General features: G+C 38.8%; 1 protein-coding gene across 2 annotated transcripts in view; it reads right to left on the bottom strand.

Moving 5' to 3' along the window:
• Positions 1 to 4,875: 4,875 nt before the first annotated feature.
• The window catches only part of AACS (acetoacetyl-CoA synthetase), a 45,851-nt gene continuing 29,296 nt past the window's right edge, over positions 4,876 to 21,430 (bottom strand). The window contains exons 9-18 of one of the 2 annotated variants that reach the window (XM_027469896.3): positions 18,853 to 18,933; positions 17,644 to 17,768; positions 15,142 to 15,206; positions 14,519 to 14,641; positions 13,122 to 13,235; positions 12,848 to 12,973; positions 11,233 to 11,302; positions 10,207 to 10,265; positions 8,738 to 8,940; positions 4,876 to 6,210 (exon numbers count right to left, since the gene is read on the bottom strand). In XM_027469896.3, coding sequence (XP_027325697.1) covers positions 6,073 to 6,210; positions 8,738 to 8,940; positions 10,207 to 10,265; positions 11,233 to 11,302; positions 12,848 to 12,973; positions 13,122 to 13,235; positions 14,519 to 14,641; positions 15,142 to 15,206; positions 17,644 to 17,768; positions 18,853 to 18,933 — 1,104 coding nt within the window. In that variant the 3' untranslated portion in view covers positions 4,876 to 6,072. The remainder of the gene's footprint in view (positions 6,211 to 8,737; positions 8,941 to 10,206; positions 10,266 to 11,232; positions 11,303 to 12,847; positions 12,974 to 13,121; positions 13,236 to 14,518; positions 14,642 to 15,141; positions 15,207 to 17,643; positions 17,769 to 18,852; positions 18,934 to 21,430) is intronic. The other variant, XM_027469897.3, reaches the window with a different exon arrangement.

Here is a 21,430-nt window from a genome sequence, read left to right on the forward strand (position 1 = left end):
GAAAAGTCTGACCAGTTTAAAAGTGACACCAAAGGAAGTAAATATAACTCTGCATGTCACTGAGCCCCTAAAAATCACATTTTCCTGGTGAAAAAGATGGGTTGCAGGCCCAGGCAGGGTTCATGAGAGGTATAACAGCTTTGTGAACACAACATGACTTCTCTGGCTCCTCTACATGAGCCCAAGATAAAACTCTGCTTTTTAGTGAGAGGAATACAAAATGAAGGGTCTTGACAGAAATTACGCTATTTCATAGGACCCTACAGCTCTCTTCCCCACTGAAATTCATGTAAATTTATGTATTAAATGAGACTAGGTTTTGTGTACAGCTTCCAAAATGTATTTATTTGAAGTACCAAAGCCAAACCAAACAAGAATCTCCTCAGAATGGGCATTCAACTATAGGCTCTTGAACATCACTGCATGCAATGACTTCAGGGTAAAGAACAACAGTGTGACGTTCTACTTCAGCCTCACTTGCTCCTGCCCCAGACACACACATCCTCATCTGTCTACTCAAACCTTCACAGCAGTGCCAAGTTCAGCTCTCCTTTTGTGTTGTTCTTCCTGTTCAGCTTATAGCTCGTTCTTATGAAACAGAGCCATCCTTGAAAGGATGGTGTTCAAGCCATTCTTTCCCATAATACCACATCCAGGGCCTAGGATAACAATGTAATACAGTCAAACCCTGCTTCTAATGGCATCCAACCATACAAGAGTCTTCCTGAGAAAACTCAGGCTGTAGATCAATAGCCTAAACACAGTAGGCTGTCTTTATAAAACTAAAATCAGAATACACTGAGGAATATACCCACCAGTGGGATTGTTACCCTACAATTAATTCTTCCTTTAAATCACTATAACACAAAAAAGGGAACAGCATTGAAAAAGAGAATTTCTTTGAACAGAATCCTTGTTAGTGATATGAACTTCTACATGTATTCTTCAATATGCTATTGTAAACTAATTAACAATCCTGGAGATGTTTTTTTTTTTCTAAGGGGCCTTGTCATTTTGGCTGGGATCTCAGGCTGAATGCTGATAAGCCTCTTGAACTTTGCAAAACCACTTGTCAAAAGTAGTAGGATGAGAATTCTTCAGGGTCTTCTAATTAAGAAGTACAAGGTCCAATTAAGCCCTTGATAATGTGCTACTTAACCTGGTTAAACAATGGCATGCCTGGCATGACTTCCCCACCCCCACCAACACACCAATCCCCTGAACTCAATCAGTTGTTTGGAAGAATTTCTCTGGCCATCAGAAGCAATGAGGAGAAATTGTGTGGACAGCTGCAGCCTGCTACATTAATACTTTGGGATGTCTTATTGTTCTGCAACTAAAATTGTTCTGAGGCACTCTTTTGACTCACTAATAGCATTTCAGAGACTGTTTCCCCCTCCTCTTCTTACCAGATTCACTCCTACTTTGCACACAAATCACATAGAGTAAGATGCTCAAACCAATGTTGATTATCTCATTATTTGAATCTAAAAAGGCCCCTAATTCCCAGCAAGGCAAATATGTGCTCTCATCAGCTCCAAGCTGCCATACTGGACTATGGCCGTGCTTCACAGCAACTCATCCCCTAGTTTTATTTCTGATAGAATACAATGTATGATATTTAGTTTCCTCTTTCCGCAAAAGATGCAGAAGAAAACTAAGTTACATCTTGCTGCTGTCTGAGACCTGCTTATTTAAGAATTAAAAATATCCTCCTCTTGAAGGAAGAAAGATAAACCAAGAATTTGGATTTATGATCTCAGCTCTGTAGGACACGAGATCCAGACAGACACACACCTCAGGAAGTCAGTAACGAGATAAAAGGTTTAAATGGGGAAATTGCTCAATGCAGAGCTGCTGACAAAGATAACCTATGGAAAGACCAATGCCTTTGGATGACCTGAAGTGTCTCTCATCAGCCTCAAAGGTGCACAGAGGTTAAATGCTCAACACTTGAAGAAAGTGCAGAAACAGAAATGAATTCTAAATGCTTCCTCTAAATTAACATCCAGTCCATGCTCTGCCCCAAGCACACACACATAGGGCACTTTCAGACACCAGCTGACAAGCACCTTTCCCTCTCTTGGACTGTGCTCCACCACCAGCCTGTGATGTGGGGATAAGCACTCCCAAAACAGCTTCTACAAAGACTCACTGGGACACAGTTACCTGGACACTTTCTCCCTGCAGGAGTATTCCCTACAGAAACAAATTTTACCAATAAAACTCTACAGTTTTATCTCAAAATCAAGCTATTACTCTTTACTAATGTATTTTAAATATTACTTTAACACCCTTTTACTTGTGTGACTGGCTGCTCTGCCTTGTAAATGATATCCTTTTAAATATGCATGCATTAAACTGAAAGACAATAATGGCCCCAGGGAAGTTGTGTTCTATTAGGCAATTACCTGTATTTTTAAAATCATTGAATAAGTAATTCACACAACCAATTTCCTTGCACATAACAATAAACAATTTTATCAGATATATCCTGTTTGGGCTGTTGCATACCAACCTATTTCAGTTATTTGAGAACCACTACTAACCAGGGAAATTAACTGAAACCATAAGGTAGTGGAAGGGGAAAGTACCTGCTCTAAGAGGAGCTGACAAAAGCACATTTCTAAAAGGGAGATGATAGAACTGTCTCTCCCTGTGACTCAAGGGCAAATGGGCTGATTCCATCACATAATTCTAGCGAGTTACTCTCAAATTTGCAGGGGACTGAGTGAGAGAAGTACCTAGCCTGTAGTACCGCTGCTCTGAACTTGCTTGCTGTTGAGTATTTTTGTCAGAGGCTTACAGCACTCTGCAGAACAAGCTCTATTTGCGTGCCACACATGCCACTAAGATCTGCGTATGTAGCTTTTCAACCAAAAACACTGCAAACGCTGAGTTATAAATAGGAAACAAAAATGAAATCGGCCACACGTTACAGAGTAAAACTAGTTACACACTGACAGCCCAAAGGCATCAAATCTTTCTGGATGGGAAGACCTGTGCAAGATCAACAGTCCATCAGCTCAGCAGCCTTCTGCAAGGGGTACCCAGCTCATGCCTTCAGAGCATCATCGGGCTATGGCACTCAGATTTCCTTATTAACCCTACAACACCACATGCTGCACTTGCATGCCACGCCTTTGCAGCCAAGTGTCTGGATGCCACCAGCTTGCAAGGATTGTCTTGAAATTGCATTTGACCCCTATTACCCTTATGCCCGAGCCCTGGAAGGAACACAGTTTATAACTGGGGGTGGGAAGCAGAATGAAAGCTACGTTCCCTGCTCTTTGTTTGCAACCTGGTTTACTTAGCCCCCCCACTTTTGTGATATTTTGAACAATTCCCAGCTGGATAGAGTACAACTGTGATCACAGTTCTGTATCAGTATCCAAAGAAATAGGTCACTTGCATTTATCTTTGCTTACCATTAGTGTAAGGTGGTTGTTTAGAGCACAGACTTTGGGATGGGAGGAGCTGGGCTGAGGCAGCCTGGACACCGGTGCCAGCTCCGCCACAGCCTCCCAAAAGCACATCACTTCCCAGCTTAATGTAAGCACTCACTCCTCCCTCCTTCTCCTTGGATTTCAACGAGCTATAGGTGTCCAGCACTTCTGAAATTCAGATCCTTGAAACCAGCTGAGTCAGAGCTCATTTGTCTGCTCAACACAGTCTGCAGCACTTGTCAAGGGTTAATGGCTAGGAAGTCACCATCAGTACACAGACCAACTTATAGATACACCTACTTTGTTCATATAGTACAAAGCTTTGACTGGACTGTCTTATACTTGGTGGAGATCTTATGTTAAGCAAACTTTCTAGTGTTTCTAAGTAGGATTAATATAGGATTAAAAAAACAGCCCCTAGGCATTGTATATATTCTTAACGTATCTGTGCTTCTAAACTATCTTTAATTAATGAAATATCCCCAAATTACTTATTAATATGGATCTGTGGATTTTGTAAACTCCAGACATTTTGCATGAATTAAAGAACAATCTAATGAAGTTTTAATGAATACAAAGTCACAGTTAATGTAAAATTTATATATAGCATGCCAGAGGAGAAAGGAATTTAAAAGTACTTTTAATCATAGATTATTGACAGCTGGATAGCTCATTTTTTATACTTTTCTAATGGCTGCTTAGTATTTATATTATCACATTTATCATGCTAGCATGTTATATTGTCCAACTTGGTACAGTTCAAAAAGTCAAATGGAAGCCAGCTCATTTAAAGTCTTATTTGCTAATGAGGCATTTCTGTACCCTGCAGTGAATGCAGAGCTGGTGTCCATGATGACTGCATTCTTTTGACTGCCACAGACTGTCTGAGAGGGGCAGCTGCACTCTTACTGAATTAGCAGCAATACTTGACATATTCTGCCACACAGCCGTCAGCTTACTGGAGCTAGGTAGCTGAGATCTATCACTAGGGGGAGGAAACATACAATTAACTTTTACTAGTTGCAGCTAAACATGACCACCGCAAACTCCTTGATTTTGCCCTAAGCAGTGGCTGAGTGTGCACCTTTCCACAGACCTATACCCGTTAGCAGCTAACACATCGCAACCTACAACTTCTTACCGTACTGATCCAGGGCAGTGTTTCAGCACACTTTCTTCCACCCCTGTTTACTTGTGACCTTTTAAATGAGCCAACCATGCAAACAACTGGCACCAATGTTTTACTTCTCCTGGGCTCTGCATTAGAAAAAACAGTAAAAAAATAGGGTAAAACTTTCAGAGAACAATTTTAGAGCGGGGTGGAGTTTGCATAAAACCATTAAAATCAAATTAAGCTAAAAATGGTTCCATGACAACTGGTCTAAAGGAAAATAAAATTGAGACAACTGAGTGGAAGTGGAAATAAATATATATTAAAAAGAATCAATTTATTTTGATTAACTCTGTAACTGTTGAATGCATTCAACACAATTGTAAGGACATCCATTATTTTAATGCATTAAATACTTAACCCACAAAGTTCAAATAGTGCAGGAGAAAACTGAATGCCAGAGGTTTGATACAACTACTGCAATCACATTTTCTTTATGAGAAAACAATGCTTTAGTGCTTCCATTGTACTGTTCATTACAGTATTTTTCCCTTTATGAACTGGAAGGATACAGAGCTAGAAAACGCTTTAGTCTTTCACTTTCAATATGACATTTAGTAAAAAAGTTACAAAACCATTAGCTTTTATAAGTGAACACACTGGAATTCTTCAGCTAACATAACACTGGATTGTTACTTTTTACTTTATAGCCAATAAAGAACCTCAAAACAAAAAAGCAGGATGACATCTTCGGCTACAATAACATTAAACCCAGAGTAATTACTGTAAATTCCACAGAAATAACCTCGAGTTACACCAGAAATACAGAGGTGATTGCTCCCCCACCTTCCAAATCCCCAGAAGTCAATGAACTAAGTAAGAGCTTAAAACAAGAAGGTTACATCGCAAAATGAAGCAGCAATTACCTTCATGAGTACCATGAGATATTTCAAGACTGAAATTATTCTGAGTCAAGTCGAACAGGTTTAGTGCATTATGATTTGGTTTTATAAAAACATTTAAATGCGCACTACATATAGAATATTTCTATGTTTCATAGTCAAGTAGTTAAAATCGCTGTATATTCCTTGCAGGTACCTCTGAAACACATGGACTGAAAAATAAAGATGCTGAAAATCCAGTTTAAAAAAAAAAGTGAACATCTTATGAAAGACATTTTATTATCACAACTGTAACTTCTGCTACCGGTGCTCCCATTTGATGGGCTACTGATGTAAAACTAACCAGAAAAGACGTATTTATCATATATATAAAAATCAAAACAGGCAGGTTCCTCCTTCCAGGCTGGAAAAAAACTCCAAGACATATGGCATATTTAACCAATATAAGGGAGCTAAACTTTACCCAAGCCTTTCATAATGCACTTAACGAAATATTTTATTATTTTAAAACAACCATTGGTATTAAATAGAGCTTTTTTTTTTTTTACATATAGTATTGTTATATACAAAACAAATACAGAACAAAGACAGATGAAAAAAAGAACACACGACTTCAAAAATTCTGAAGCTCAGGAATATTTTGGTAGAGGTCCAAAGTCTCTGGGTTTGAGAAAGCTCCCCGCTGCTCAACTTCTTTCCCCGCAATTATTTGCTTCACAGCTACTTCCACTTTCTTTCCATTTATCGTGTACTGAAAAACAAAACCAGAATTGCAAAATTACACTTTTCAGGTAGTAACTTTATGAAAAAATAAAAAGCCTCACCACCTACCCAAGAACCCAGTGATGATTTAGCACAATGTCTTCCCTTTCCTGTTGTATTTGATGCATCAGAATCTTTTCTGCATCACTTGAAAAGTGGAATTTGAAGAACAGTTGATAAGAGTAATAAATTAAAATCACCTATTTGGTAATTCTGTGAGAACCTGATGATGCTCCAGTTTAAGCCAATGGAACCAGACCAGAATTGTGGTATCAACACTAAAAATTTGTTGTTTTATGTTTTGACACATCTAGTTTTCAAATAATTTTTAATTTTCTAAGGGTGAGCTCAAAGCCCAAACCCAGTGACTGGTCTTTGGGAGACTAAAACCCATGACTTACCTTAAATGTACAGCCTTTCTCATAATAGGGTCAAATGAAACACTGAGCTTAAAATATAATTTTAGATGACCTTCTCTGCTTTTATTTGCAAGGTCTTAATACTACCTTCCTTTTGGTTAGTATCACTGTAAAGTTTTAGGAAACCCTGAAAAGCTGACTTTCAAACACATCCTTAGCTGTGTCTGTCTCCTCTGGGAATTAAAACCAAACTTGCTCTACTACTGCATCTGGTCCTGCTGATCAAGGAACCCAGGTTGTTCCAGGCGTCCAAAGCTGTTGAAACTCCTTTCCAGGAATCACCACTTTTCATCATTGATCTTTCAAAGCAGGCTAAACAATCGTTAATTCAATACATTCTTTCAGTGTTGCTCTTGATGCTAAAACAAACTTTTTCCTCATTAAAACTACCGAAGTCATGTGTAATCCTACCCTCTTGAATCACCTTAAGCAATCAATCTTCCTCCTCGACAATAAGCAACTTAAGTGTTCTGGTTTCTGAATGCTTGTGAAATTTAAGTGGACTGGAAGGGAACTGTCCACTTTAAAAAAAAGATTACAGACTGTTCAGCAAAGCTAAATTGTTTAATCAAACAGGTAAGCATCTTGTAGGTCACGATAAGAGTGCTTATCTCGTCAGGACAGGACTAGGAAGATTTGCACAAAGAATTTGCAATGTTCTTCAGCACCCAGAGATGCCACTAAAAACCATGCTTTGCATTACTGAAGTGATCAGCAAATCAGAGCTATGTTATTTACTTCTATCAGTATGCAGTGTCAGTATTCCATTAGGATTAGGCTGTATTTCAGGTGGAGATTCAAATAAATTTCTATAAGTAGAAGAAAGAGGTTTCCATTCCAAGCAAAAACTTCAAAGAAAGATGGGAGACAGCTTTGATCACTTTACTACTGGCATATTTACCTGAAATGTAATTAACATTCACTCAATTTTAAACTCAAAGTGTGAACTAATTAATGATCCAAACAGGCTTTCCTGAGGGACAGACCATCATAAACACCTCACTGCCATCAACTTTATACTGTACATTCCAGTGATTTATGTAGTTTACAATTTCAACACTTAATGCAGAAGCTAAATTTCAGCCTAGAAAATCTAGCCTTCATGATTTAACAGGTGCAGGAGATTTTACATTTGTGCTAAGACAACATTTTCTACCTAATACTGTTGGACAGCAGTGGCCTGAAACAGAAGTAACTCAAGAGATCACATCCAAATGACTGTGCATTATATGGAGGCTGGCAGTCCTAAACTCTTGACCATTTCCACATAGAAACCTATACTGGCAGTAAATGCGTGTCAGAATACCAGATGGTTGGGCTGGAGCCTCGAGCCTTTCCTCTGGACTCACTCAAGTGTGTGTGCAAATGGCCTTGAGACGAGTACTTTCCGTACCCCCATCCTGCAATGAGCTGTCCATGGAGCTGCTGGGGAGGCTGTAGCATCAGAGAGGACTAGGAAAAAAGCCAAGCATCCCAAATAAGAGTTCACACTGCAAGGAAGAGTAGTGTAAAGTACTGCAGTTTGCAACTCCAGAAGACTGAGCATGCAGTACATTTAGCTATAAGACTTTCTTCTCCCTTTTGTAAGCAGAAGAATTTTATTTTAGTTATTGCTATTGGTAAGACAGTGATAGAGATACATTTAAATGGCTAAACAGATGTAAAAGTGAAATGGTTTACAAAATGATTTTATAAATTTGCTCAGTGCTCTCAGCTTTCATAAGAATGTTATTTCAAACAAGAAAACAAAAAAAAATAAGCTTATGGGTAGCCTGAAAAGCTGAAGTTAAATTACCTTCTTAATATTTTCCTTTAAAAGACTTTAAGTATATATTACTGAGAAAATGCAGCACATATATTTATAAACTGAGAATGGGCATTTTTAGGTATTGTTAAAAAAAACAAAAACATGCTTAGCTGAAAAGGAGATGAAATGATGTTGCTAGGCAACACAGACAAACTATTTATAAAGCTCAAATACACTTTTGAGATGCTAAAATTTCCATGCATGTGGGTTTGAAGAGCAATGACAACTGCTCCTTAATTACTATTCAAGGTGACAAAGAAAAAAAGTAGGCAGCATTTTTCATGACATACCGGAATGCCTTTGGTTTCTAGAATGAGGCTTGGAACATGCCTGGCAGAAAGCGCTACACGTATTGCATCTCGAATTCTTTTCACCAGATCCTCGCTGAACACGTGGTTTAGTGCCATCTTCAAGAAGAGTATCACCCTTTCCTCCCCATCTTTGTTGTATTGAGGGATGCAGAGGCTATCTGAAACCTCCTCAAAGGCCTCAACTGAAAAAAAAAAGAGTTCTTTTTAGCACAGGCTTTTGTTATATTCTGGGTGCACATTTTCTCTAATTGCACCAAAAGAAATGAATCACCTGCCCTAGAGCTAAATGAGAAAAACAGACTTCCTGGATTGGTTCATCTACTAGCCCTCCCTTCAGGTACTTTGTAATCCTAACTCCTACTCAGGTGCAGGCGCTTAAGGACCAAAGATACTTACACCAGGGCAACAGTAGTGTGCTAGAACTTCTGGGATTGACAATGACTTTTATGCTAAACTGTTTTCTTTGGCTTTTCTCGCAATACCCATTGCTGCTTAGATAGAAAACTGACTGGTAACACAAGAACAAGGAGTGGCAACAGGTGCCCAAGTCCCAGACTAGCACCCGTGCACAACCAGTAACACCACCTTTCACAAGATAGACATTTGAAATAGGAAACTGTGTGCAGCTTGACATTCTCATGGGAACTGGATTTAAATACTAAGAGTTCAAACCAGTCCCTGCTAAAGCTGCTATTTATACTACAGAACCATCAAACCTGGGGAGGCAGACCCAGGTTTGTACCAGGATAAACCTTGAGCCTTTGTGCCAGTTCCAACCAGAGACTGTTCCCCAGTTTAAGTACAGAAGTGCTGAAATGGAGCATGACCCAGGGCAGCTGCCATTAACACCCACACAGCTCTTCCACAGATGAGGGAAGCTGATCCTCCAAATCTCACACAACACTAGGAAGATGTTGCTTCCAGCAAAGCACTATTTACATTCAGAAGGCTATGGCAGTGCAATTTAGCCTCCCCACCTTCCTCTTACACTTTTGGCATCAACTGCAATCCTTCTGTCCTAGTTCCTGGAATCATTCCTCAGTCAGTTATGGTAGCATAAGCTCAACCACTTATCATTAGGAATGATAAAATAAATCAATGTCAAGAGCTTGTCTTAGGCAGAAAAAAAAAAGGATAGCCTCAGAGTTTAGGTACTCTTATTAACTTGCATGTAACAGTATCTGTAAGACCTTGTTATATGAAAGCAACATCTTACGAAGAACATCTCAATAAGTCATTTTCAGTCCTACAGACATTTTAGGAAGGCAACCAATTTCAGGCCTACAAGACAGACTTTTACGGTTAATGCTAATATGCTCTGTACCATTTTCCATTTGAAGAACAGTAGGCCTTATTACTTAATCTTTTCAAACACTTGTATAATGCATATATTTCAGATTTAAATCAACAAGGTCATAGATGAAAGATGTGGAAAGCTAATTTCATACCTATGTTATAGATTTCAGAACTTCCAAATCTTACTCCATTCGGATTTAATGTACCATCACTGAAAGTAACACACAAAACAAAGAAGCATTAAAATGTAATTAGAGTTTGATCAAAAGAAAAAATGATGCAATTAACCAAGTTTCTCTGAATTTCATGCAGGGAATATGCAGGCAGCCACCTCAGAAACAGAATTTTAAAAGAATTAAGTTCTGTAAAAAAGGCCTTTTGCTCATTAGAATGAAATTTCAGAGAACCTTCAGAGAACCTCAGCATTATTCATTTACCTTTCCTCCTCCCTCTTCTTTCCAGCAGCCCAAATGAGGTCCAGTTATTTCTCATTTTAGCTTAGAAATATACGTATTTACCACCAACAAGAAAACAGATCAAAAGTCTTTCTAGTCTGCATTTTATTGCAATTGTGTGCCATTAGTTACCAGTATCTTATAGCTGGAACTTGCATTTCATATATAGCAGCCTCATACCTTATATCTGTTGTGTAGGTCTGTTTGTGGCAATGCCAAAAAACTTCAAGTCATTCAACTTAGTTTTGAACAGCAGCTTGTAAATGCAAACAGAAAATTTAGCCACATTTGTGACCTTGAATTTTTCTACGATCTCTAAGACAAGCACAACTTTATACCTGATTTTTTGTAATAAAGCTGCACTATAAAGCAAGTCAATAGCAAAGCCAAGAACAGAAAAACAGTTTTCCTGATTCTCCACTCGAATGTGCTGTGCTCCCAAACCAACCAAATGCTGATCCATTACTATAAATCATGGAAAACTAAACCAAGTCAAACATCATCTTCATTTGCTTATACACAATGTGGCAGCACTTAGAAATGCTCTCCCTTCCCTCTAATATAGCTGCTTTGATTAATTCAAGGACTCAGATCTGTAACACGGAATTTAACAATCCAAACTCTAAACAGGCATGATAGACAATTGTGTACATTATGCTCCAAGGTAAAGTTCCCAATTCTTAAAGCTTGTTTATTCAGAACATTTTATCCAAAAAACTGTACCTGCGACCAAGCATCACAATTCCTCCTGTTTTGGGATTAATTTTGCAGTAATCCCCATGGGCCCAAACACCTATTTGAGAATGACAATGGTTAAGCAGCTGGTTTCTCATCCTTCTACTCACAAAAGACATTGGTGTAACAGGCATACCATCCGTTTTTCTATCTGTTTTACAGCAAGAATCCTAGCACATCGTACGTATTTTGAGAGCTACCCACAGCAAATGTAGCAGTACTGAACTGTGCAAACAATCCACATTACATTTATTACTACAAGCTCGCTCACACAAGGGTAGCTCACACATTACGATCAGACCCTAGGTTACTTTATGATTGCTTATTTGCAGGCTATTTAGCATCCTTGAGAAAACTGATGAAATTCTGCCCTGAACGCCACATTTTGAGGAAACAAAATCTTTCACAAAGCTAATGATACTCCTACCAGTCTTTCTTGACCCACTTCTTTCACAATGCATGATTCTGCACAAGCAGCTCTCTGGGTTTGCACAATACGTCTCAGCAGTTCGCTAAGGAGCTTCTCTGTGCTTAATGCTCTTGATTATGTAATATCAGATTTGGCTCTTCAGAGTTGGAATAACTTCTGTAATATTTTTAAGATTGAGACCACGACCATTGCCACACACGCAAATGCAAAACATTATTTTTTTTTTTTTTTACAGAAAAACAAAACCTTGATAACACATGCACGTACACATAACACTATTTTCTCTTGTACCTGTTACAACCTTAATCCCATTAACAAGGAAAACTAGAAAAGGATTTTCAGACAGAATTTCTGAAACAGTTACTTCAGTCCAATGACTGATTTTTTCCAATTAAAATAATGCTCACAAGTGAGCTTCAACATTCCTTCAGTTTTCCTGTATGATTATCTCCTGCTGCACATCCCAACTTTTCTTGCAATTCTACTCTGTATTACTGCTATTTATAGAAAAGCTATCTCCAGAAAGAAGCAGCTTGAGGTCTTGCTCCTATAAGCCCCTGTTCAGCATCCCTATACCACATAAACAAAAACTCAGTGAGCATAGCTCAAGATGATTAGGAAGATGCTGAGGGCCAGAAGCTTTCCTTTCCTCTTACCAGAGGTGGGAGACTATGAATGCAGAATATGTATGTTGGAGACAGCACATACTTAAGCTTCATGCTAATGAGGTAGCAGCCCAGCACTTATGCCTTAGGATTCACTCCTGCTAGGTAGAAGCAACCTGGCAGAGGTGCTATAACACTCATTAATGGCAGATTGCTCCCTGACCTATTCAGCACTTTCACTTCACACTCATGCGAAGAAGTTTATGTCTGCATTGCAGATTATCAAGCTGTTATAGCCATATATCTGCATAACGACACCAGGAGCAAAATGGGATTGGCGCTTTCCAGAGATTCTTCTTAAGTGATTTGGATCCATATTCATAACAAAGCACTAAAAAACAGAGTGAGAATTATCAGATATGCCTTGGATTTCTCACCCTGGAAATCTAGATTTAGAGCTGCATCTGCCCATCACTGGGCAGGAATAAACCTGTACCTTCCTAATAGCAGCAATACAAGCTATACTCTTGGTCAGCTTAAGCAGTGTCCAACACCCTTGGTTACATACCTGGGAATTTTGAAAAATAAGCCTTCCTGTATTTGCTTCCATTCTCATCATTCCAGAAGTGTGTAGGTTGACAGGGAATAGGTTTGGTACAAACCAGCTCTCCACTTTCACCCCAAACTGGCTTCCCTGTTTACAAAAGAAAGAGGCGTTGTCTGCTTTTCCCTTCTGTAAAGAAGGGAGCACCAAAACAGTGGACTGTTAGACATCTGATGACTGAAAATTAAGGTTATACCTGCTGTATTTTGTAAGATAATATTATCCAGATACTAGTTACCTTCATCATTCCATGCTTCTACAGCCATTCCAAGATTTCTGGCCTGAATTTCTCCTTTGTAAACTGGAATTGTAACATTCTGACCCATGAAACATGAAATTATATCTGTCCCACCTATAATAAAAGAAGTCCATTTAGATTACACATTACACTTTGTAAAAAGCTAAACTACATAAGAACTCTAGAAAAGCAGACTACTATGTTTGCCAAATGCTTCTGATCCACATTAAGCAGCACAGAATAAGAGCCAGCATTATTTAGGATGTAACATGACTTGTCGTAAAGGAGGTTTCTTCTCTTACTTTAGATGTGCATCTCTTCACACACATATTACCTTCACACAGAAACATTCCCTAAGGCATAACTTTTCTCCGTCCAGTAGATTCTTTAACCATTTAAGGAAATTTCCACTTATAGAAGACTGAGAAAACAAACAGGCTCTAGTTTACAGAATTAAGATATTCAAGATCACTTGAAAATGTTTTCTTGTTTTCATTAAACTGTTCCATTCAATACTTTTTTGTTCTCATTAGCACAGTAGTTTGGAGGGAGGAGGCAAACACAAGATGAACAGTTATCTCAACTAAAAATAAGTATTATCATAGTGCTTGCTTAATTGAAATACTTATATTCCAGGACCTTAAAGACGTAGAATTCTAGGACAAGAATAATACTGATAGCTTTACTGAAAAAATAGTCTTCCACATTTGAGACCATTAATGTCTACAGTAACAATACTAGTATAGTACTCTTACTAACACCAGAGTCAGAAGTGACCGCAGTAGCAGAATACTCAGATTCTAAAATCAGACTAAACTAAGTTAAAAAGCCTTGTGAAAATTCAGCCTTTATTACAAAGCAGAATGAGGGACCTTATACATGTATGAATACAAGTTGCCTCAGCCAGCACTCCTTACAACAAACCACACAGTATGTGGGCTTGATTCTCTAATTATATAATTTACAAAAATCTGTCTGCAGTGCCAATTATGTGGCATAAAAGAATTGAAATGGGACTAATGAAAAACCTCTAAGAGAATTTCCTGCTAAACTCAGCTATTTTCAGAACACTGCATTCTGTAGGTTAGACTCTTTTCTTGATCTCACCCTGTTACCCCAAAGGACAGCCAGTCAAAATAAATGAACCTGCTTAAAAAAGCTAAAAACCCCAAACATCCACCGTGTCAGAAACATTCTACCTAAAAGCTCTTGCATACGAGCTTCATTATGGCATACTGAATTACACAGAGAATCTCTGCATAAAAGAGACAACTTAGTCTAACTATACCCAAGCATGAATGATCCAAGGCCTAAGCTTGCCAATGTAGCAAGCAAGCAAGAAGGAAATGCACAGGCAACAAACAATTAGCAAGACGCATATAGCATAAAAGTATCACCTGAAATGGATCCAAGGAGAACGCTATTTTTTATATGTTTGTAGACATACTCATAGCTTTGAGATTTGAGTGGTGATCCTGTAGACAATATAGTGTGGAGTGTTTGGAGATTGTGTGTTTCACCTTAAAAAGGAGGAAATCAAACTAGGTTAAGGTAGAATTTTTACAAGAGTTTGTAACCATTTGTCACTACAATCCAGAAAAATTACATAAATGATTTGTTTGTGACATGATTCAGAACCAGAACCTGAGAGAAAAGGCTCTTTACAGGTACCTTAAAGGAGGCTGTAGTGAGGTGGGGGTTGGTCTGTTCTCCCACGTGCCTGGTGACTGGACGAGGGGGAATGGGCTTAAGTTGCGCCAGGGGAGTTTTAGGCTGGATGTTAGGAAGAACTTCTTTACCGAAAGGGTTGTTAGACACTGGAACAGGCTGCCCAGGGAGGTGGTGGAGTCACCATCCCTGGAAGTCTTTAAAAGTCGTTTAGATGTAAAGCTTAGGGATATGGTTTAGTGGGGACTGTTAGCGTTAGGTCAGAGGTTGGACTCGATGATCTTGAGGTCTCTTCCAACCTAGAAATTCTGTGATTCTGTAAAAGGAGATGCAATAGCCTTTGGAAACTTACATGGTTTAAAGTTTTTCTCTTCTAGCACAGCCAGCCACTTTGCACCCGTTCCAAGGATGGTAATCCTAGAGGGAGAAAAATTAAACGTTCTACATATTTAAAGACTTTAAGATTCTGTAATTCCCACTGTAGTAAGCAGAGGCTGAAGGCACTCTGTACATTGATGGCTCAAAAGGACGTGCCTTGCACTTTGAAAGCTTTAGGAAAGTACATTGCTTGACTAATCAAAGTTAGTGAGGTCACATGTCATTAATGTTGAGACATCATGTTTAGTATCTTTAAGACTGAGCAGACCGTTCTGTCTCCCAGTTGCATATCACCAGTCTTTATGACAATGCAGTAAGAGACAGAGCAATTACATTATGCAAGACTTTCACAACAACACTGAAGGCACAGCGTTAAATATTTCAATTAACGTAATAAATAAAATACAGCTTTGGGAATCTTGTCCATTTTTCACCTTTGACAAATAGGGAACATGACACTTCTCATTTTTGTGTGAAATTATTGGAGAACTTCTCCAATACAACACAATTACAACTCAAAAGAAAGGCTGTATCCCTTCTACATTTCTAGTTTGCTGTACCCAACTCTATCAGAGGAAGCGCCAATTTGCTATTTTTACTGACCTTCGGGAAACCTTATTCCTGCTTTCTGCTAATTTGTTTTAAAGTACAGCAATAAACTTACTCAAGAACATGTGTAGAGACAAAGAATAAGGGATACAGGTTGAATGCACAGAACTTGGGCAATACATACATCAGTATAACTAATTTAAAAACAAAATCCTATCTTCACTTGAAGGCAAAATGAAAAGTAGAACAGCTCTTGAGATGATACCACCATTTCAGAAGTGGAATGAGGGCTATCCCACTATCACCACGGATGTCTTTCTCTGCCATTTACATGGCTGACAGTTGAGAGGCTGCTGCCTTTGGGCAGGGACAGGTTACTTGCACAACTATGTCTGCATAAAACAATTTATCGAGCACCATGAGAGCACACACAACTAAACTTCTCCCTCACTTCACTTACCATGTATCACAAACACATGAACAATTTACTCTTCTGTAATACCCTACTTTCCTTCCATGCTTCAGATTATTGCTTATTTTATAGTTAGAATATGTAATGCTTCTCTGTATTTTTAAACTTTGACACTTCCTCTACAGCACATGTAGAGACTAATCTGCTATTATTTCCTTCCAAATACTAGATAACTGATGGGTGGTGACTAAACACAGTTCACTTGAATAGATCTTTCATTGAAGTCCACTTAAGTAATTCTTGCCATGAAGTACGAGATTGAATATTTTTATAGTATCATCAAAATATCTGAAGGGAAGTATGGTACATCTTCAGAGAAGCAAGGTAGTCTTAACACCTTTTTTTTTTTTTTTAAACATGTAGCATATGACAGTTGGGAACAGACTGCGTTATGAAGTACCACACAGATGGCCACCACATTTAGCACCAGATTACAAAAGTGAGACATGTAGACACATTTGAGTTATCTTCACTTACTTTTGGCATGTAGAAACAATGCTTAAAATAAGCTGTCTTATTCCTTGATTCTAAATTTTTGCCTGTTCTGCTGTTTGGGGGGGGGGGGGGAAATGCTAGGGGAAAGAGGTGTTAAGCTATTGTTTTTTTAATGGAAACATTCCAACTAGGCGTTAATCTTCAGTTATAATAGCCAGAGACAACATGTCCATCTTTAAATTCATGGCACAAAAGACAGTGAAATTTAAATTAATAATTACCAAAAGTCAGGAAAAAGTCTTTTGGCATCCATTTTCTAAAATTAATTCATTGGTGGTAATTACTAATTAAAAATGACACTTATTTTACCACAGAGTAACATCATTCAGATCTACGCTCCTTACATCCAGTTAGAAAGATAGGAAAAATACAAAAAGCAAAGTTTAACCACTATAGTAAAACACCACCACAGGATTTGTTTATGATACCTGTTGTTTCCCTTGGATTCGAGAGAGGGCACTGTGAGCATTGCTAGATACAAAGGACCGTGTAAAACAATTAACAAATTGCCTGACAGGGTGAATCTAATATTACAGATTAAAGAGCAAAATATGAAAATATAAGCAGCCCTGCTGAGCCTTTCCAGTCAATTTCTGTCTTTAAGTCAAAGTGCTGTATAAAAAGTCATATCTTGTGCTGACTGAAACAAAAGATTCTTTTAAGTTCTGTGCGCTGAGAAATTGCTCTTTAGATTGCTCCCAATTATTGCCTTTTGAAAAAGGCTGCTCTTGAAAACTGACTATTGAATCAAAATTCTTTGTTTGCTTGGAATCCAAATACAAATACCTGAATTAATTTTGAAACAATCAGCTCTTTTTCTCTTCTGCTCTCTCAAAGATTGTTTTTAGTGCTAAATTTTAAGTAGTTCTACTCAACATTAAGGCAAAACTGTCAGGCTACATGCTAGTTTTTGACACCTTTAATGAGGTTGTTTTTGTGGTAAACCTCACAGGATCATACCCCAGTCTGTCAATCAAGTCCCAGAGCACGTTTGGTGATGGAATTAGAGGAGATCCATCATAGAGGACCACTGAAGCTCCTGTAGCAAGTGCAGTCACTAACCAGTTCCACATCATCCAGCCAGTCTAGGAAAGAAAATACCTCCATTAGTTTCTATCTTTGTCAGCTAATCATCCACTTTCCTGGCAGCAGTATCACAGAGCCGGGAATATTGTTGTCATACAGCTGCAGAGCTACAGACTAGAAAATGAACAGGCAAGGCTTTTCACATAATCATTTGGCCCAAAGCATGCTCTCTGTCCTTGTTCAAGATATGCTATCTTCCCCTCCACTTTCCTCCTTGCCTGGAAGTTTTAAATTGTTAAACCAGCACAAGTTTATATTTATCTTTGCTGATTACCTCTAATCATATTATTTAAGAATCAGAAAATAAGACTGGAGTGCTGTTTATCCTCTCACCTGCCCCAAGGCTGGAGTAGAACATTCCAAATGAACGTTCAACTAACTTGCCTTATAAATATCTAATGGCATAGGGATTCCAGACCTCCCTACACATGTAGCTTTAAAGCACGAGTCAAGAGATAGGATAAGGTAATCATAATTCCTCTGTGGAGGTACTACAAACCAACTAGTAGTGTCAAAGTTCAGAAAGGAACTCATGAGGAAAGACATGAGCCTTCTCAAACTGTTAGAGTAATAGAGGACTGCAGAATCATTTTCTTTACCAGAACATTAGAAAAAAACATAACTGAACCCATACAAAGATCATCCAGTTTTATTCCTTTTCCTTCACTAAAACTCAGATGTTCAGATTCTTTCCTCTCTATCAAAACAGAAAAAAAATCCTCATCTTCAGTATGGTTAATTACATGTTGCAGGAAGGTAGAGCCTATTTTGCAGATTACATTGATGAGGCAGTTAGGTCAATGACCCTAAAGGACTATAAAAATCAATTAATTTTCCTCACTAATTAGATTAGAAACATTTAACATAGGTTTGACCTTTCATCAGAAAGGTCCCTGCTCCATTTTTATTATCCCACATGATTATTTACTTATTTAAGAATCTGTTAAGTAGGATGACTCTTTACAAAGCAAGAATTAAAAATACATAAAAATGAAATTGCAGATTTGCAGGGAAAGCTCCCTCAGCTTTATAAGAAAAATGTACTAAAGAGTTTTTAGAAATGCCTTAATAAGCCACACTTGCCGTTGTATAGTACATAATTATGTCAGTGCTGGTCATGTTGCCATGAAGAATGTGTTCCTTCAGATGCTGTATTAGCGTACCCTGAAAAAATAATAGTAAAAAAATATAAGTGCACGTAAATGGAAAAGAAAACTGACAGCACATTAAGTCTTCAAAAAAAAAACAAAAACACCTGATGTTGTCTGTAGTTCACAGGATGCACTCCAGGATTACAGACAAGTATTTTCTTCTATCCACAACTGAAGTAACTCCCAGGCTTATCTAAATCAGCAGAAGTGATTGCATTCTCCATTTTCTCACAGAACTTCTCAGCCTCTCTCATTAGACCTCAGCAATTCCCACTGCACACCACTTGTAATTCATGGAATAAACAACTTTCTTCATTTCTAACTCTGCCCAGCTATCAGAGCTGCATAATACTCCATGAAGACTATCATTTTAACAGTATGGTTTTACCAATCAGATTTGTCAGGTAAATAGCAGGAAGATTCCATGTTCGGTATATCTGGTCAGCTTTGAGGAATGAGGGACCTACAGCTACTATGAGCTGCAGCAGCTATCATACATTATTTATGCAAATCTCCTTACCTATTAACGCTCAGGAAACAAGAGACTTAACTACACATATCTCCTGTAAATAGTGAAGTGACTAGAAACATAGAAAATCTCATTGCTCACAGCATCAATATTCACAGAACTGTAGTAAAATATCTCCTTTTCACTTTTGTTGGAAACGCAGCTGAAGTGTTTTTCTAATCATCATTAAAGTGTAATTTGTTAGGATAAATAAGTTTACAAACTACTTCTAAGTCACTTCACTGCAGTGACACAATGTGGTTGATTTTAAAATAGTGCTTTTTGTGTTTATGTAATGAGTTATAGTGGAACTGTTAAGAGCCTCATAAACATGCAATAAGATTTATGCAGAAAGAAAATACATTACAGGTAAATATTTGAAATGAAAAAGTCATAAAAACAGCACACATTTTGGGAGAAAAGGGAGAAAACATTAAATAAAAGAGTAAATCTGATTTTCTTATAGGAACCATGTCTTAATTCACCTGCCAGTGTTTGAATACAGTGAGCTGTCACAATGCTGCCATCTAGCTATACATTACTATTACCTACATTTAAAAATTTTACATTCAGGATTTACAAATGCTATGACTAACTCGTTAGCTTTGCCAGAAGAATTGCAGGTGTTAATTATTCCATGTATAAAAGCAAGCACATTGCCTCTGAAATAACCACACAAAGTAGTAAAAGTAAAATTCAATTAAAATTTTAAAGAAAAGCTTTCCTTTAAATAACCATTTAGTTATTACTTTTCCACAGCTTCCAAAACAGTTTTCTTTAACAATAACTTTACGCAAAGACCATTAAATATTTCCCCCTAAAGCCCTGGTAACCCTCAGTCTGTAAAAATAGATAAATCACAGAATCGAAGGGGTTAGAAGGGACCTCGAAAGATCATCGGGTCCAAGCCCCCTGCCAAAGCAGGTTCCTTAGAGCAGGCTGCCCACGTAGGCGTCCAGACAGGCCTTAAATATTTCCAGAGAAGGAGACTCCACAACCTCCCTGGGCTGCCTGTTCCAGTGCTCCGTCACCCTCACCATGAAGAAGTTGTTTCGCATGTTGGTGTGGAACTTCCTGTGCTCTATCTTGTGGCCATTACTCCTTGTCCTGTCCCTGCAAACCACTGAAAAGAGGTTGGCCAAATCCCTGTCTCCCACACCTCAGGTATTTATACACATTGATGAGATCCCCTCTCAGTCTTCTTTTCTCCAGGCTGAACAGCCCCAGGTCTCTCAGCCTTTCCTCGTAGGGAAGATGCTCCAGGCCCCGTATCATCTTTGTGGCCCTCCACTGGACTCTTTCCAGGAGATCCCTGTCTTTCTTGTACCAGGTAGCCCAGAACAGGACACAGTACTCCAGGTGAGGCCTGACCAGGGCAGAGTAGAGGGGGAGGATCACCTCCCTTGACCTGCTGGCCACGCTCCTTTTAATGCACGCCAGGATCCCATTGGCCCTCTTGGCCACAAGGGCACACTGCTAGCTCATGGTCAACCTGTTGTCCACCAGGACCTCCAGGTCCTTCTCCTCAGAGCTCCTCTCCAGCAGGTCATCCCCCAGCCTGTACTGATACATGCGGTCATTCCTTCCCAGGTGCAGGACTCTACACTTGCTCTTATTAAACCTCATTTGGTTTCTTCCTACCCGTCTCTCCAGCCTGTCCAGGTCTCACTGAATGGCAGCACAGCCTTCTGGCGCGTAAGCCACTCTTCCCAGCTTTATGGCATCAGCATACTTGCTGAGGGCAGACACTATTCCCTCGTCAAGGTCATCAATGAAGATGTTGAACAAGACCAGACCCAGCACCAACCCCTGGGGAACACCACTAGTCACAGGTCTCCAGCCAGACTCTGCATCACCAATCACCACCCTCTGAGCTCAGCCAGTCAGCCAGTTCTCAACCTACCTTACTGCCCACTCCTCTATCCCACACTTTATCAGCTTTGCTATCAGGATGTCATGGGAGACAGTATCGAAAGCCTTGCTATAGTCAAGGTAGATGACA

Source organism: Anas platyrhynchos, chromosome 16, assembly GCF_047663525.1.
Source record: "Anas platyrhynchos isolate ZD024472 breed Pekin duck chromosome 16, IASCAAS_PekinDuck_T2T, whole genome shotgun sequence".
NCBI lineage: Eukaryota > Metazoa > Chordata > Aves > Anseriformes > Anatidae > Anas > Anas platyrhynchos.